Source organism: Natator depressus, chromosome 24, assembly GCF_965152275.1.
Source record: "Natator depressus isolate rNatDep1 chromosome 24, rNatDep2.hap1, whole genome shotgun sequence".
NCBI lineage: Eukaryota > Metazoa > Chordata > Testudines > Cheloniidae > Natator > Natator depressus.
In genome coordinates, this window is record NC_134257.1 from 9588576 (window position 1) to 9605662 (window position 17087).

The 17087-nt window shown below is 58.0% G+C and overlaps 2 protein-coding genes across 4 annotated transcripts; one reads left to right on the forward strand and one right to left on the reverse strand.

Moving 5' to 3' along the window:
- Window positions 1-1273: 1273 nt before the first annotated feature.
- Window positions 1274-11893, reverse strand: NIT1 (nitrilase 1). Of its 3 annotated transcripts, none has more exons than XM_074938796.1 (7): window positions 11751-11893; window positions 10214-10318; window positions 9678-9953; window positions 8603-8706; window positions 6931-7064; window positions 5362-5487; window positions 1274-4268 (listed from the first exon to the last, which is right to left on the reverse strand). In XM_074938796.1, coding segments are annotated over exons 1-7 (1026 nt in total). In that variant the 5' UTR covers window positions 11753-11893; the 3' UTR covers window positions 1274-3989. The 3 variants fall into 3 exon arrangements, with proteins under 3 accessions (XP_074794897.1, XP_074794899.1, XP_074794898.1); XM_074938798.1 differs by lacking the exon at window positions 11751-11893 and adding an exon at window positions 11230-11572; XM_074938797.1 differs by lacking the exon at window positions 11751-11893 and adding an exon at window positions 11192-11572.
- PFDN2 (prefoldin subunit 2) lies at window positions 11891-15430 on the forward strand. The gene is made up of 4 exons (XM_074938799.1): window positions 11891-12067; window positions 12517-12605; window positions 13330-13453; window positions 15169-15430. The coding sequence occupies exons 1-4, from the start codon at window positions 11906-11908 to the stop codon at window positions 15346-15348; spliced, it is 555 nt and encodes a 184-aa protein (XP_074794900.1). The 5' UTR covers window positions 11891-11905; the 3' UTR covers window positions 15349-15430.
- Window positions 15431-17087: the final 1657 nt, after the last annotated feature.

Consider the following 17087-nt stretch of genomic DNA (forward strand, 5'->3'; position numbering starts at 1 on the left):
AAATCCAAGGAGGGGCCAATCAGGATGGTGCTGCCTGGTTTGCTCCCGGTCAGCTCCCTGGCGCTGGGTCTTGTCTGTCTGCTGGCACTGGACATCCATCCCAGGAGGAAGGAGCTGCTCCCAACAGGCAGGACTAGGAGGTGCTGTCCTGCATTAGGCCCTGTCTAGTTACAGCGATGGCTCTGGGGCCAGCAAGCTGGCTGTTTGCAAAGCACCTGTCACCTCGGGGCTGCTGTAATACAAACAGTCTCAGGGCTGGCCCTCTGCCTGCCCCTCCCTTACAATCCCCATGGCTGAGAGAGAGCCCTCGCCCAGCATGGGGAGTGGGGCTGGCTAAAGCAGTAACACGCTAGAGGCTGCGGTCTGAGCGCCTCCTGCCACTGCACGCAGGATGCCGCAGGTGGCCTGGGCCAGTGGCTGGCTTAGCTGCATATTTTTCATTTTGGGCTGACTTTTTTGTTACTTTTTGGTAACAGGCCTCTGGGCTTGTTCCCTCCTCTCTCCCCTCCTGCTGAGCCCAGAACTTGGTGCCAGGGCAGACCTAGCCAGTTACGTGCCCACTTGGTAACATCATGTCAGGGATACGGTGGGCCTGGGGCTGAGCGGGCTTGTCAGTGAAATGGTCATTCTCAGTACCAATCTTCCAGGAGCCATGAGTGCATTTTAATTGGAAAATTCTCTTCCTCCCCAGTTCTTTTCCTGGTAACTCAAGTAAACACCCCAGGATTTAGGAGCTGCAAATCTAAAGCAGCTCCACAGAACTCCACACTGAGTTGAGGGAGAACAAATGGGTCTGAGGGTTATTTTTGCTGCATTTGATTTTCTTCTTCCCATCCTCCCAAATCTCTGCTGAGCTGCAGGACGTTTTCCCTATTGGTTCAGATGCTCAAAGGAATGCAGGTGCCCAACTCCCCTGGGGAGATACGTACCTCCGTACTTTTGAGGAGCTGTGCCTTAAAAGACTGTTGGAAGCCAGATCAGTGCACGTGGGGTGGAGAAATGTTTGTTACGGATTGTTGCCTCCCTACCCGGGCATGGGCAGAGGGATAAGAAAGAGGGTGTTGTGCTTACCAAGTCCCCATCCAACAAAGCTGGCATGTGATAGCCCTGCAGGCTGCAACCTTCATGCCTTGATGATGGGGTTGTTTGGTGTGTGTGTGTGTGTTGATGCATTTTCTATCCACAGGCTGTCTCAGTTGAGAGCGTGTAGACCCCTCCCTCCCCGCACACACCTCCCTGTTTAAGGACAATTCTGGCACAAACTGTGTAATTTCTGTGACTCTTCTGTATTTTTTAAACTTCCAATATAAACAGTCATAATCCCCATGTAGCTTTCAGTTTTCTTGAAATAAACATCTACTGCATCTCGTCTGCTTCCTTACTGCACAGATGCTGGGTCAGTTCCGTTCCCTTCCAGCTGTTTGGGGTGGTTTGTTTTGAAGTGTTGCATCTGGCCTTGGGTTTTCCATTTCCTACCAGGGTGACCTTGAGCTCTGCAGAAGCACACATGCCTGGGAAGTGCAACATTCATCTTGTTCTTAAGATCCCAGCTGGCCTAGCTCAGCTAAGCCCTAGGGCGACGTTAACCAGCAGTGCTACGGCTGGGCCGCTGGTCCCCCCTTGGGTTTTGTAAAGGTGGGTCCTCGTTGTTGTGTCACATCTGCACTTCAAGTAAAGGTGCTGTGCTGGGAAAAGAAGCCATGAGTAGCAGGGGCCCTGGGGGTTGCATGGCTAAAGACTGCCCCTCTTCACTGCTGAGTTCAGCTCCAGAACCATTTTGCGATGTCTGCCTGAGTCTGCAGCCAGCCTGAACCGATAGCTCCAACAGGCAGGAACTGCCCCACTGGATTTAAATCAGCCTGCAGATGATGTAAGTGCGGCCTTGATTAATTGCACTGGCTCAGCCAATGCACCCAGCTAGGTTAGGGCTGGACCCCTCTCCCCCCATACAGTGTGCTCAGTGCCCCCCAGTCAGCTCACAATTCTCTATTAGGGACTGAACCCTCATGCTCTTCCTGGGAGGAAATTCAGCCTTGGCCCTGGTTTATAGATGCAAACCGAAGGGCCACCGTAAAAGTACCGTCCCAACGGTCAGTCTCGCTCTGAGTGCACCTGCCTGAACAGACAGGTACTGGTAGTGTAGAAGAGGCTGGGGAAGTCACTACAAGCTGGGCATAGGAGCCAGAATTCCTGCTCTAACCACTAGAGTGACAGTCCCTTTACTGGGGTAGGGAATGTGTTTCCTGCTAAACTGTGGGTCTTTGGGCCTTGCTCTCCATTGGGCCAGTGGGATCAGAGGAGAAAGTGATACACAAGAGGGACAGTAGCTTAGATACAAGGCAGAGCTACCATCAAGCGCTGGGATGGGAGACCTTGCTGGGGCAGGGCTGGGGAGGCATTGGCTGCCTGCAGAGGGGAGATAACAGCAGGGAGGGGGTCCTGAGCTGTGGGAGAGAGGTACAGTGGGAAGATGATCCAGTTCTCCTGCTTCACCCCAGGGTTGTGGCCAGCATCCAGCCCTCTGGGCTGCCCATTATCTCAATTACTAAGTGTCACTTCTCCTTTCCCCAGCCGCTTGGGTCTCATGCTAACATGGAGCTTTTCACTTAAAGATTGTGGAGCATGTGTCATCAGACAGATGGGGAAACTGAGGCAGGGGGAAGGGACCTGCCCGAGGGCTCAGAGCAGCATTGTAGGGGCTATAACTAGGGTGCAGTTCCCTGCTCCAAGACCCATGAGCTCTAAAGGTGAAGTAGCCCAGGCTCATCCATCCCTTGCTGAGGCCAAAGGGCGGAATCAGGAACACCCTATACGCTCAGAAGTAACAGACTGCTTGCCCTCTTAGAATTTCCTAACTAGTTATAAATCACAGGGGAACTGCCCAGGGTGGAGAGCCCCTCTCCCTCTGCTGGGAAATTGAGCCCCACCCCACCTCAGGCAGACCATGGGACAGTTTTAGGGCACTAAAAGAGGATATGAGAGAGGTCTATAAAATCATGAGTGGTGTAGAGAAAGTGAATAAGGAAAAAAGTTATTTACTTGTTCCCATAATATAAGAACTAGGGGCCACCCAATGAAATTAATGGGTAGCAGGTTGAAAAGGAAGTTGTTCTTCACTCAGCACACAGTCAACCTGGGGAACTCCTTGCCTGAGGAGATTGTGAAGGCTAGGACTAACAGGGTTTAAAAGAGAATTGGATAAATTCACAGAGGTTAAGGCCATTAATGGCTATTAGCCAGGATGGGTAAGGAATGGTGTCCCTAGCCTCTGTTTGTCAGAGGGTGGAGATGGATGGCAGGAGAGAGATCACTAGACCAGTACCAGTACCTTGGGGGCACCTGGCATTGGCCACTGTTGGAAGACGGGATCCTGGGCTGGATGGCCCTTTGGTCTGACCCAGCGTGGCCGTTCTTATGGCAGGGACGTAGTGACAAGGGCAGCAGGCAGGACGCCTCAGGAACTGGTACAGCTCGAGCGTTTGCTGAGAGGGGAACGGGTCTGACACACCAGCTAGCCCCAGCCTCCCCAGGAACCTCTCCACTGCTCCGTCTCTGAGCCGGGCTTTTACCAGCAGCTGCCTCACTTCCGCTTCCTCCCCTCTACCTGCTCAGCTGCTGGAGCCCACTGCAAATGCTCCTTCCATGGGGCGGCTGCCGCATCAGCTGCTGCCTTCACCCTTGGGAAATGCTCCATCTTCGCTAGGGCCTGACAAGGCAGCACCAGCCGGAGCAGGAATTGTTGGGGGATGCTGCAGTTCCATGCTGTCCCCCAGAGGGCGCCTCTCCCCAGCACACACCAGGAGAGCCTTCAGCCCTGCTCAGTGGGTCTGGGCAGGGGGAGGTGGGGGGAGGAGGTGATACCGGGAGGGGTCTGTGGGGGTGGAGGAGGTGATACCGGTAGGGGTCTCTGCTCCCTGCTCTGCCTCCTGATTATGGAGGGTTGCAGGGCTTGGCTGGCAGTGGCTGATTTTCCTGGGGGGGGCAGCCCCTCAGGGAGGCGGGGGTTTCTTCAGCACAGTGACCCTGCCGTAGAGGTCGGCCCGCCGGTGGGTGCAGACCGGCATCTCCTGGCGGATGCGGCGCAGGTAGCCTAGGTCGATCTCTGCGTAGCACAGGCCTGGCCCCTCCTGGCACTGGGCGATCACGCAGCCCCAGGGGTCCACCACCATGGTGTGGCCGTAGGAGGTGCGGCGCTCGTGGTTCTTCCCGGTCTGAGCTGCTGCCACCACGTAGCACTGGGTCTCGATGGCGCGGGCCCGCAGCAGCGCCTGCAGCAGGGCGGACAAAGGGGCAGGGCAGCTCACCACGGACGCTCTCCTCCAAGCGCCACACCAGCCAACCCTCCCGGCTAGCTCCTGGGCTAGTTTTGTGCTGCTGAAAAAGGCAGGAGGCTCCCCACGTATCATCCCGCCAGTGGGTCTCAGCTCAGTCTCGGCTGGAAGTGCTGCCTATAATTAAGGTTGCCTGACACTTCCCATTCTGAGACCCTGTTTTCAGTGGCTTCCAACTTTGTCAAATTTGAACTGTTCGGGCTGATTCCCCACGCCAGGCGTCAGCCTCAGGGTGAACGCTTTTGGAAAGTTGCAGCTAAAACGGCTCCGCTGTTTCTGAGAACGGGATTAGGGGATACATGGCTTTGCCCGAGTTAAACACATTCTCACCACTCTTTCATTGAGCGGCTCTAGTGCCCAGAGGCTTTGGAGCAGGGACTGGGTAAATGGCCTTGGGGCCACCGAGGTGCCTTTTGCCATCACCCGGAAAACTGGCCCAAATTTGGCCAAGTTATGAGCCTCTGAAAAATCTGTTTGCACATGCTCAGTAGAGACTTCTTAGAGTTGGCAGCTAAGTTCTCCCCCGGAGCATGCTCCAGCCTCCCCCACCCCAGCTCCTACATGCTCCAGCCTAGGGATGCCAGAGCTGAGCGGGACTTTCACTGCTTGTTTCTCCGGGTACTGGAGGCTCATCTGGCATCAGAACTGAGAGCAGGGGCACCCAAGAGGAGGAGGGATTGGAATTTGGAGTGGTGAGGATGGGGGCTGGGCAGGGCAGAAGATGGAGAGATGAATAAGAACAAGAAGTGGGAAAGGGGCAGGATCCAGGATAGGGAGGGAGAGGAATGGGGGGGGCGGGGCGGCCATGGCTGGGGAGGGGAAGGATTGGGCATTGGTAGGGATTGAACTCAGGGCTGCCAGTACCAAACAAACACAGAGACCTCTAAAGGAATCCCCCCCTTCTTATAATGGTCAGGAGCTGTTCTAACAGCTCTGTGTGTTACACCCACCAGAGTGAGCCATGGTCTCATATACACAGGCTCTGCATTGTCCATGTCACTATGCAACAGGCAGTCACAGCTGGACTCACCTCCCAGTGGGCGGAGCCTGTGGTCACTGTGAAGGCTGATGGGTAGGTGAGAATCTCCGCCCCCTCCTGGGTTAGGGCCAGAGAGATTTCTGGGAAACGCAGGTCATAGCAGATGGCGAGGCCGACCTGGGGGGAGGAAGAGGGGTTCTTTGAGCCGGCAAATGACACAGAGATCACCATGGGTGCTGCCAGTGATGGGCCTCAACCAAGCAAGGGCCGCATCTGCCCTGGGCCCCAGAACTCACCCCCAGGGCAGCTCCAGTCTTGTCTGCACAACAGGTGCCACCAAAGTGTGTGTGTGTGGGGGGGGGGCAGGGATCCAAGGACCTGATTGTGCCTGCTTCTCCCCAGACCCCATCCTCCTCCACCCCTAGGATCACTGGTTTGGCCCTCTTGGGAGAGGGATTCAGGGCAGCTCCATGATGTGCATCAGCTCAGTGTGTAACAGCATTCGCACATTCAGCTTGGGCAACCTCATTGCAAGGAAGGCCTGGCACAAGAAGGGCAGGGAGCCATGGGAGGAAAAAGCCAAGTGACTAGGGCTATTTCACTGGAGAGAAGGCCAACTGGGCTCCCATTTACCCTATGCCCAAACACCCAGGGGCGCTAGATGCATTGTACAGGCCACCCATGGAAAGCTGCAAGAATCTACCTTCTAGATGACCCACAGAACTCACTACTGCAGGATTTCACTGCAGCAGACATTGGCAGGGATCAGTCAGGGGGCTGGAGCCAGGATGGCACCTGCACTGATATTAGCAGGAATCAGAATGACATGGATCACCGGTCCACATGCTCCAGGGGTTACTGGGGGCCAGGCATAAAGCCACACTTCACACCAGGGTGCATCATGGTCACTGTTGAGGGAGGGGTTGGGTCTGTCATGCGTTAGTGAAATAAGGGAACTGGTCCTGACACACCACTGTATCTGGAAGCAGTTACCTGTACCAAATATGGTGATGCCAGCCAAATATTCAGCCCTGTGAGATGCCACCCCTCCCGCTCCGGCAGGGAAACACAGAAGCCAACACAGATTACTGGGGCTCCTAGTTGGGCCCAGGGCTCCCCCAGCCTCAGTTTGCAATAGCACTTCTCCCCCCGCCCCAGTTTGCAATAGCACTTCTCCCCCCGCCCCGTGCTTTGAACTCTCATTTTCCGTGGAACAATCCGACCTGGGGCAGGCAGTGGTCAGGGCCGCCGAGCAATGACTCAGCCAGACCTCAACTCCCAACGGAAACATTTCTGAATTCTCAAAAATACTCGCCAGACGGGAAACCCGTCTCCAGCCCAGCCCTAGCCAGAGCTGCCTAGGTGACCGGGATGTGCCGACTCTGAGGGCTCTGTCTCGGCAGCCATGGGAACTGCTGCCATAAGGCTCAGGATCAGTGGCTGCAGGAGCACTGCAAGGGCCCAGCTCTGCACTCAGCTACTCCAGGGTAAGTCCAGAGTCACCCCCGCTGTTGGTGCCGTCGCTCCAGATCGACAGCACAAGGCTTGGCCTGAGAATCTCGGATCTTGGAGCACCCTGCCCTGTCCAGACCCTCCTCCCCGCCAGACCCGGGCTCCTACCTTCCCAGCAGGGGTGCTGACAGGCAACACAATCTCAGGCCCGGGGTTGGTGAAGTTGCTCTCCTTCATAGACACTCGCCCTTCCAGGTCTACATCGCAGAGGTGGGTCTTCCTGTATGTGGCCACGACATGCCCTGGGGACGAGTGGGGAGAGGAGACTGCAGGCAGCATGGGCATCCCGCTGCCTCTGGGGAATCACTAGAAGGGGGTTAGGGGAAAGGGCCAACACTCCATGGACACTCAAAGGGCCAACACTCCAAGCGCTTTGCAACCCCACCTCTCCACAGCCTCTAGGAGGTGGGTCGGCAGCATTGTCCCCATTGGAGGCAGGGGGAAGGGACGTCCACAGCAAAGAACAGAGTTGGGGACAGAACCCAGAAGTCCTGACTCCCAGCCCCACCACTGCTCTAACCCATTGGACCCCAATCCCCCTGCAGAGCTGGGGATAGAACCCAGGAGTCCTGACTCCCACACTGCCTCCTCCTTGCCAGCTTGGATGAATTGGGGGTCTGGTTCATGCCCTGGCCCAGAACTGCCAGAATGGGTGTGATACTGTCTAAAGGGGAAGGTGGAAGTCTACACTAATATGGTCACCACTTTTACAAAATCGAGATAAATCTTGTTGAAAATATGTATTGTGAGGTATCATTGGAAAAGTTGTAAGCTGCTGAGTATTATTATCCTGTTATAATGTATGTATTAACACTGTATGGGGAGTTACAAATATATATCAGAATTTCGTAACTCAAACATGTTATATGTCTGAGAAATGCCCACAGGCTGGCTCTTCAGGTATAACAAGAGAACTGTAAATAGGGGCCTCTGCATGTTGCCCTGAAGACCCTCAGACTGTATGTGCACAGGAGGTGCCAGCAAAATTTGTAGTTCACATCCAGGACTGATGGCAAAACACGTACACCATAGAACTGCCTGACCCATGACACAGCCAGGATTTTTCCCGTTAAGATATAAAGAGGGAGACCAAAGGCCCCTCACCACCTCTTTCCTACCTCATCTCAGGACTGGTGAATTCTAACTGGGGAAATTTCAAATAAATGGACTGAGGTCCCCAAAACTATTTGGCCCAACCCAGGAAGACTTATAGACAACTAGCAGATTTAACATCCTGCTATCATTTGGACAACATAGTTTGATCCAACTTTTATTTGCTTTGGCCTTTTAGTAACTCTCATTCCTTTTTCTCAGTTCATAAATCTTTAGTTAGTTTACTAAAGGATTGGCTACAGCGTTGTCTTTGGTTTAAGGTCCTGAGCATCCACTGATCTGTTTTAATAACCTTTGCTCACAGAAGTCTAGTCTGCCTGGGTGATGATATAGACTGGAATGTCTATGGGGACTGTCTGCGGCTCCGGGTTAAGCTAGTATGGCGATCCAGGAAAACACAATTGTTGCAGCTCTGGTTAAATCTAATTCTAGACTATACCCCGAGTGTGGGAGTGCCTGCCTAGTTTTTGACAGTCTGACCTGAGATTGGCCCTCTCAGCTGTGACCCATACCAGGCACGGTGACAACGGGCAGAGAGCGGTGACCCCTTCACATCCATCAGTTACCCCACAATGGCAGGGGCTTGGAGCCAGGTCAGTGGGCACAAGGGGCAGTGCCTGGAGATTTCCCTGCAGGGAATGGCTGGCACAGTACCCGATGCTCTCACCTGTGGGGTCCAGGAGCAGGTGACAGTTATAAATCCTCCGGGTGCTGGCCCAGTCCTCGCCTCTCTCATGGAAGCCACCCAGAGACAGCCACACTCGGCACTCCCTGTCAGGCAGAGATGCACCCACATTACACAGGGAGCGCGGAGACCCTCGCTGCCCCCGCGTGCCCGAGCAATGGCTCTGGAGCCTGACAGCCTCAATCCCCAGAGCAGCTGCAGCCCAAGGCAAGCTTCCCTCCCGCACTTCCCTGCTTGTGTGCGTGCGCCCGCCCTGCCAAGGCCCCGCCAGAGGATAGCGCTGGTTCCATGGCTCACTCAGCACTTGGCCCTTCTGCCGGCTAGTGCCAGCCACATCTGTCCAATAGGAACAGGGACCCGATGGGGACAATGCCCCAACCGGCAGCCCAGAGCGGACGGTCTCCACTGCTTGTCCCAACGAGAGTGGCTGTTGTACACGCTGCCATTTAGAGAGACACTGTCAAGGCTGGGAGGCCTGTAGTGAACCCTAACCAGCTCTGCTTTGCTGCCTCTCCTCATCCCCTGCCCACCCAGCCTGGGAAGGGACCACAAGCCCCATCGTCTCCACTGGGGCTCTTCTAAACAGGGTTCTGGTCACGTCTGACCTCTCCCCCTTGAGGGTCTGACCCTTCAGAAATGTGACACCACCTAGGGTAGCTCATTCCTGCCCCCTCCCATCACCCAGCTCCCACGCCAAGTCCCTTGCTTCCAGAGCGATAATGACAGAGTGAAGGGAGTTCAGGAACAATCGGGGGTGACAATGGGGAAAGATTCAAAGCAACATGGGCAGGGGAGCAAGCTCCAGACGGACGAGGGACAGACAGGGCGGGACATGGGGGCAGAATAGTGAGAAGAGGGCGAAACGAAACACGGGATCACAGTTTGGCTGGAAAGCAGAGTACTGCCATGGGCCAGCTCCCCAGGGATGGGGCAGGAGCCCCATCACGCAGGCCATTTGAACAAGGGCGGGCTGAGCGAGTGGGCCCAATCCTGCCCTGGCCCTGAAAGGGATTTCCCAGCGCCGCCCGTACTGCTCTTCTGTCGTACAGAGCTGTACCTGGCCAGGCCGGCGTAGCGCTGAATCTGGGCCCCCTCCAGGCTCTCGGCCAGGCTCAGGGTCTCTTGCGTGTCGCTGCCGATGAAGTCGAAGGCCTCAGGGAGGAAGACGACGCAGGCGCCTCGTTGTGCTGCCTCCCGGATGAGCCGCGAGCAACTGGCGAAGTTCTGCTCCTTGTCAGGCGTGGAGGTGAGCTGGCACACGGCGATGAGGGGCTTCAGCGCAGTGGCAGCCATTATGCCAGGCTGCCAAGGGGCACAGGACAGCAGGGAAGAGCTGGGGGCCAGGAACAAGAGGAGAGTGGAATAGACTGATATGGGGAGGGGCAGACGGCTGCAGTTTCTGGGCTCCAGCCCAGAGCCAGCCCAGCTCTCTATGGTCCCAGTGGGGAGGCCATGTTGCTGGACGGGAGTGTAAAGGGTCCTCCCAAAGAAGGCCTTGGACAGGAAGCCTATGCAAAGGCCTCATAGAATCCAACATCAGCTTCCTCCAACCCTCCCCAGGAGTCCAACTCCCCACAACCCTGCCCATTGTACCTGCGGCTGGCTGTGCGGGATGAGATCCTTTGCAGCTGTCTCCCAGGAACCCGGCGATAGGCCCGGTGCAGCGGGCATAGGGCAGTCTGGATCACTACTCTCAGCCTGGGGGATGCGCAGAGAAAGGGGGGGGTTAATGATTCAGTTCAACCCCTGCAGCGAGAGGCCCAGACCAACCCCCTTCCTCGGAGGCCTGATGCTGGCAGCCCGGGGTGATGAGTGGAGGTGAGAGCAGGGGGGCTTTAAAAGAAGATCAGTGTCTCCCTTTTCAACAGAATATAATCATAATGGGAAATGGGAATAGTCCAGTGCTCACAAACAACCCGATCACCACACACCAGCTGGCCAGCCCAGGACTTGTGAACAATCCTACCATAACAAACCAGCCCGGTTTTCAAGAACAATCTTTCCACAACAAACCAGCCCGGCCGGCCCGGCGCTCGTCAACATCCCTGCCACAACACAAACCTGCCCAGCGCTCGTCAACAACCCTAGCCCGGCCAGCCCAGCACTCATGAACTACCCTAGCACAACACACCAGCCTGGTGCTCGGTAGCACAGCTTAGCACGCTCCTTGCAAAGCTTTCCAAAATACCTGTGCCAACAAACACCAATATTTCTTCATCCAGATTCATGTCCCTTTTGCAGTCACTTTCCCTGAACATCTGACCCAAGAGGCTTCCTGGACTGACCATCCTAGAAACGTGGCCGCAAGAAGGGGGCTCAGGCAGCCAGAGACAAGAAATCAGTCTCTTGCTCTCAGTGGCTTATCTCAGCAACAGCAGGAAGGTCAAGTCTGGCCTCCCCGGGGTTGCCTGGAGGAGCTATGGGAGGGCTCAGCGATATTTGCTCAGTGCTCTTTGAGCTTGTCTCCTCCAACACAAAGGCAGAGCAACGTGCGTGTGAAAATACCCCCCACAACCGGCCCCCACCCACACGAACAAACCCCACCAAAGCAAAACCATCCCCTGAACACACTTATTCTCCTAGGGAGAGGGAGCGAGAACCACACATGCCAGATGCCAGGCAGTTGCTTAATGCATGACCGGAGGGCTCCTACGCCAGAGACGAGCTTGAGGGCGTGAGACTCCACGGGGAGCAGAGAGCTCCCGCAACTCGATCAAAGGGCAGGGCTGCCGTCCCAGGCACGAAGGCTTCCCTCAGCCAAGACGTGCCTTTGCTGTTGAAGTCCACACAAGTCAGAGCTCTGAGCACTTTGGCTCCCTTCCCCTTTCAGCTCGGACTTGCCGGGCTCTGGGGATTTACACGAGCTCGGCAGTTCGCCCAGGGGCCGCCAAGCCGAGGCCGGGGCCGAGTTTTTAAGGGGGAAACCCAGGCCCAGGAACCGAACTCTCAGGCTCTGGGCGGACAGAAACTCAAGGGCGCGATCAGATGCGGCCCGGCCCGCCAAGGGGGGGGGCGCGGCCCGGCCCGGCCCGCCAAGGGGGGCCTATAGCCAGTCACCAGCCCCGCGGGGCGAGCCAGAGCCGGTAACGCCCCGCCCCGCCCCGCCCCCGCCGCGAGCAGGGCCCGTTACATGGAGCAGGCCGCGGGGGACGGGGCGCGCGAAGCAGCTCCTGGCTCCCCGAGACCGGCCCCGCCGGACGCCTGCGGAGAGCGGAGCAAGGGCCCGCGAAGCCGGAAGGCGACGGCGGCCGAGGAGCGTCGCTAGGGGACGTGCCCCAAACAAATATGGCGCCCGAAGGGCCCTTTTTCCCGGCCGGTGGAGGTCGTGACCCCGGAAGTGGGGAGGAACGGACCATGCGCAGAACTGGCGGGAAGATGGCGGACAGCGGGAAGAGCAAGGCCGCGCCGACAGCTCCATCCGCCGGCAAAGGCCTGACGGCGGAGCAGGTACCGGGCGGGCCCATCGCACCCGATGGAGGGGGGAACGTGTGTGTGCGCCGGGCCAGCCCATCGCACCTGATGGGGGGGGGGGACGTGTGTGTGTGGGTGTGTGTGTGTGTGCCGGGCGAGCCCATCGCACCCGATGGGGGGGACGTGTGTGTGTCGGGCGAGCCCATCGCACCCGATGGGGGGGACGTGTGTGTGTCGGGCGGGCCCATCGCACCCGATGGGGGGGACGTGTGTGTGTCGGGCGAGCCCATCGCACCCGATGGGGGGGACGTGTGTGTGTCGGGCGAGCCCATCGCACCCGATGGGGGGGACGTGTGTGTGTCGGGCGGGCCCATCGCACCCGATGGGGGGGACGTGTGTGTGTCGAGCAGGCCCACCGCACCCGAAGGGGGGGTATATTGAGTGAGGTCCTGTCCCCCCCGCCTGACCTTCCTCTCTCCCTGCAGGTGGTGGCCGGGTTCAACCGGCTGCGGCAGGAGCAGCGGGGCCTGGCCTCGAAGGCGGCGGAGCTGGAGCTGGAGCTGAACGAGCACAGGTGGGGGCAGGATCGGGCCCCCCCCACGCTGAGCTGCCCTCTGACCAGCCAGCCTGGAGCCCTGCGCTCCGAGCCCCTCGGGGCCCTGGGGGCTCCCCGCTGCAGCAGCACGTGGCCCTTCTCCCAAGCCCCCCACAGTTCAGCACAGGGGCCGAGCCAGACACGGCGTGGCCCTGATCTTGGTGGCTCTGCGTCTGGGCCCCACCCCTGCTCCTGCAGAGAACCCCAATCTCTGAGGCCCAGGCCCAGGGTCGCACAGGGACTCTGGTGGAGTCGGGCATTGAACTCTGGTCTCCCAAGTCCCAGCTGGCACCCTGAGTGGGCCGCTGTCCTTTTCAGCTCCCCGTGGGGACCCGCCTGCTGCTGCCTCTTGCCCACCAGCTCTCCCTTCAGGGGATCCTTAATTGGATTCCAGTGTGTGCTCCCTGGACTGTTCAGTGGGGCCAGACGGGGGAGCGAGGCGGGCAGAGCTGGAGTTTGGGTCGTTGGGGGCTGTAGGCTGGTGAGCTAGGGAGCCTGGAGAACTGCACAGCAGCCAAAGAGTTGAGTCGTCCTCCCTCTCCCCCCATCCCATCCCATCTTGACTCTGAACACAGGGCCCTGGGTATAGAGTAGGCTGGGCCTGAGACTATCCAACGTAGCCAGGCCCTGTGGATCTGCAGCCCTGGCTGTACGCTCTCTGTGGTGTCTGGAGGGACCTCAGCAGCATCTGCCTTTCCCACAGCCTGGTCATCGACACGTTGCGGGAGGTGGACCCCACCCGCAAGTGTTACCGCATGGTGGGCGGGGTGCTGGTGGAGCGCACCGTCAAGGAGGTCCTCCCTGCCTTGGAGAGCAACAAAGAGCAGGTAATGCAGGTGCCGGACACTGGCAGGATCTGGGGAGGGCACTGCGCCCACTGTGGAATGCTGCTGTGCTCTGAGCCCCACTGGTATAGGGGGGTCATGGGTGCTGGCTGCACCCTGTTTCTCTTGGTGATGGAGTGTCTTCTTCATCTCGCTGGAGGGGCCATGACGTGATTAGTGCAGCGTGGATGGGGCGTCATGTCTGGGAGTGGGGAGGTGCTGGACCCCTCTCCGTGGGGCTCTGTGTGGGAGCTGGAAAGGATCAGTGTCTCCTGGATTTCACGGGGAGCTGAGCCCCTGTGGAACTCCCAGCCCTGGGTCCCAGAGAGACGCTGCCAAGCCATCCCTTGTCCCAAAGGAGCAGTTAACCCCTTCACATCCAGGGGGTAGCACAGAGTGTGGGTGGGGACACTGAGTCGCGTCTGTTTTCGTTAAAATATTACAGTTCCTACGTTTTCCCAGGACGGGCTGTCACAGCGAGTCAGTAACCGAGACAGGAATAGAACCCAGGCGTCCGGGCTCCTGTGCTTGGGCTCTTCTCAATCCCTAATTTGAATCTTTAGTCTCAGGCAGGGCTGTGCTCATTGCTTCCCTTTCCCCTTCAGGGAGCTGGGAGGGGGCCCTGCTGGCATCACAGTGAGCACAGCTGCTGTCCCCTCGTTAACTGACCAACCCACTGCCATATGCTCCCCTGCTATGTCCCACTCCTGGCCAGTGTGGCCCTGATCTCCTCCCTTGGGTGGTGGTGCAGGGGTTTCTGGCCATACACACTGGCCTGGGGCTAAGTGACCCTGCCATCATACATGGAGAGGAGAGGATGGCACTGTTCAGCCTGGGATTGCAATAGACCAGAGATGGGCAAACTATGGCCCATGGGCCAGAGCCGTTTTAAGCCAGCCCGAGAGCTTTCACTGTGGAGCAGAGTCTGGGGCTTGCCCCACTCTGGGGCACTGGGTCGGGGGCCACACCACACAGCTCGGCCCTGCTCTGGCGCTCCAGCCGGAGGGCTGGGTGGGGGGCTGCCCCACGTGGATCCCGGAAGCGACGGCATCGTCCCGCTCTAGCTCCTGTGCGCTCCAGTGGCCCCCTCTGGTGCTCCAATGGGAGCTGCAGGGGCGGTGCCTGCGGATGGGGCAACTTGCAGAGCCGCCTGGCCATGCGTCCGCATAGGAGCTGGAGAGGGGACATGCCATTGCTTCCGAGAGCCACTTGCGGTAAGCGCTGCTCGGAGCTTGCACCCCTGAGCTCTCCCCACGCCCCAAACCCCTGCCCTAGCCCTGATCCCCCTCCCTCTCTCCAAACCCCTCAGTCCCAGCCTGGAGCACCCTCCTGCACCCCAAACCTCTCATCCCCAGCCCCATCCCAGAGCCTGCACCCCCAGCCGGAACCTGCACCCCCGCCCTGATGCCCCTCCTACTCTCCGAACCCCTCAGTCCCAGCCCAAGAGCACCCTCCTACACCCCAAACTCCTTATCCCAAGCCCCACCCCAGAGCCTGCACCCCCAACCAGAGCCCTCACCCCCTCCCGCACCCCAACTCCAATTTTGTGAGCATTCATGGCTTACCATACAATTTCTATTCCCAGGTGTGGCCCTCAGGCCAAAAAGTTTGCCCATCCCTGCAATAGACCCACCCTAGGGGGGTGGAGGGAGGCGCGTGCTGGTGCCCGCCCTGCACCCCAGCCCTGACTCCCTCCCTCCCTGCTTCCAACCCTGCAGATCAACAAAATCATTGAGACCCTGACCCAGCAGCTGCAGGCGAAGGGCCAGGAGCTGAACGAGTTCCGGGAGAAGCACAACATCCGCGTGATGGGGGAGGACGACCAGAAACCGCCGCCCAAGGAGAACTCCGACGGGGCGGGAGCCAAGACCAGCTCTGCCGGGGTCCTGGTCTCCTAGTGGGGAGACCACTGTGTCCAGGCCCCTTCCCAAAGGACTTTCTGCCTCCCTCCCCCTCCCTGACCCCTGAGGCTTAACTTTATTATTTGGTGTCGCTCTTGTAATATTTTTTTTTTTTTGTTAAATAAACATTTTTCTGTCACGAGCTTAGGTGAATGTGGGGCTGGGGGAGGGGCTGGACTGGCCCCCTAGAGGTTAGTGTCTTCTGCCCACCGAGCAGGGGCACCGGCTACCGGGAAGGGATGGCCACTCTATAGGTGGGTCCTTGAGTTCTCACGATATTGCCAGTGCGGGAGCCAGACACCACCTGCGGTTTTTATGCTCCCAGTAGCTGCTCTGAGGCGTGGCTCTCGTACGCCAGCAAGCAGGTGTCCCTCGCGACCATGCCGTAGCTGGATTTGTGCTGCTGTGTAGAAAGAACAAGGATCTGCGGCCCACCACCAGAACCTCCAGCTGGTCGACCCTCCCGCTTGGAGGCTCCTGTCTCGGGGAGAGGCTCCTTTTCCGGAGCCCCGGCTGGCGGCGAGTGACAAATGAGTCTAATCAGCCCCCTGGAAACAAGTGGAGCCAGATGTGCTGCCTGGCCGCAGCATTGGCCATGGAGGGATGGGAGTCAGTGGCTGCATTTCACCTGTTTTGTCCCATGGGAATCCCCTCCCTGCTGCCAGCAGGGAAGGTCACCGGGAGCCTTCCAGTTAGGGCTGGTGGAGAATTTTCCCTCCACGGTTTTATGGAAAAATCGGGGGGGGTTCGTGAAAAATTGTGTTCGGTTGCAATGTCTGCTGTTTGCAGAAACTCTCACCTCGGACGCTGCCACGCGCTGGGGCTCCCAGGCTGCTTCTTGCCGTACAGAACTGAGAGAGAGCAAGTCCATGCCCTGCTCCCACAGGCCTGGCCACCTGCGGGCCCAGGAACCGAACACACACAAACCAAACCAAGGATGAGAGCGTTGGCCCTGCCAGCAGCACCCCCCCATGACTTTAAAACCCCACCAAACCCAATGGTCTTGGCAGCATTTTCCCAAGTTCTGAGTGGAGGCCAGGCTCTGGGCTCCCTGCTGGATGCATCTGACGCTCATGGACGAAGCTGATTTCCCCATCTGTGGCCATTCTCTCATGGGGCTCTGGCTGCGGGGTTGACGTCAGTGGAGGTTGCTTGGCTGTAGCAGAGCTCTGTGTCGCAGGGACGGGTCTAGAGGCATCTCGGGACCTGCTTTGACTGCCCCACCCTGGGGCCTTCAGCTGTCCTGCCATGGAATCCTGTGATTGGTTTAATTGGGGATTGGACCTGCTTTGAGCAGATGACCTCCTGAGGTCCCTTCCAACCCTGATCTTCTATGATTGTCCCACTTTTTGCATGGGCCCTGGGCTACAGCCCCCAGCATCTCAGTCTCACTTCCCCACCAGGTCCTGCTGGGTTTGGTTCTTTTCTTCGGCAGCTGGGCCCTGTGGTGAATACAGCGATCAAGCAGCTTCTTAAACCCCAGGCTTGTTTATTTTAACAAAGTGACTAGGAGGGAATGGATTTCAAATCACAGATGGTCTATACCCAGGCCTGTCTTACGTAAGGCCTTGCCCTCCCCAAGCCAGGCCTGACTTGACACACGCCAGTGGGGTTTGTGTAAAGCAGCACGGTTCCCCCAAAGCCCTCCCTGAACAGCTCCCCTACAACGCACACGTGCAATGGTCTAATTCTGGGTGTCGGCTTGTGCGCGTGTTGTGTTTAACGGCCTGTGCTAG

Coding starts and splice junctions, on each gene's coding strand:
- NIT1 (XM_074938796.1), bottom strand. Junction 7,065..8,602: donor CCTGCTCCTGGACCCCACAG/GTGAGAGCATCG, acceptor ACTCGTCCCCAG/GGCATGTCGTGGCCACATAC. Junction 4,269..5,361: donor CAGGCTCCGCCCACTGGGAG/GTGAGTCCAGCT, acceptor GCCCTGCTGCAG/GCGCTGCTGCGGGCCCGCGC.
- PFDN2 (XM_074938799.1), top strand. CDS start 11,906: ATGGCGCCCGAAGGGCCCTTTTTCCCGGCCGGTGGAGGTCGTGACCCC. Junction 12,068..12,516: donor AAGGCCTGACGGCGGAGCAG/GTACCGGGCGGG, acceptor CTCTCCCTGCAG/GTGGTGGCCGGGTTCAACCG. Junction 13,454..15,168: donor TGGAGAGCAACAAAGAGCAG/GTAATGCAGGTG, acceptor CCAACCCTGCAG/ATCAACAAAATCATTGAGAC.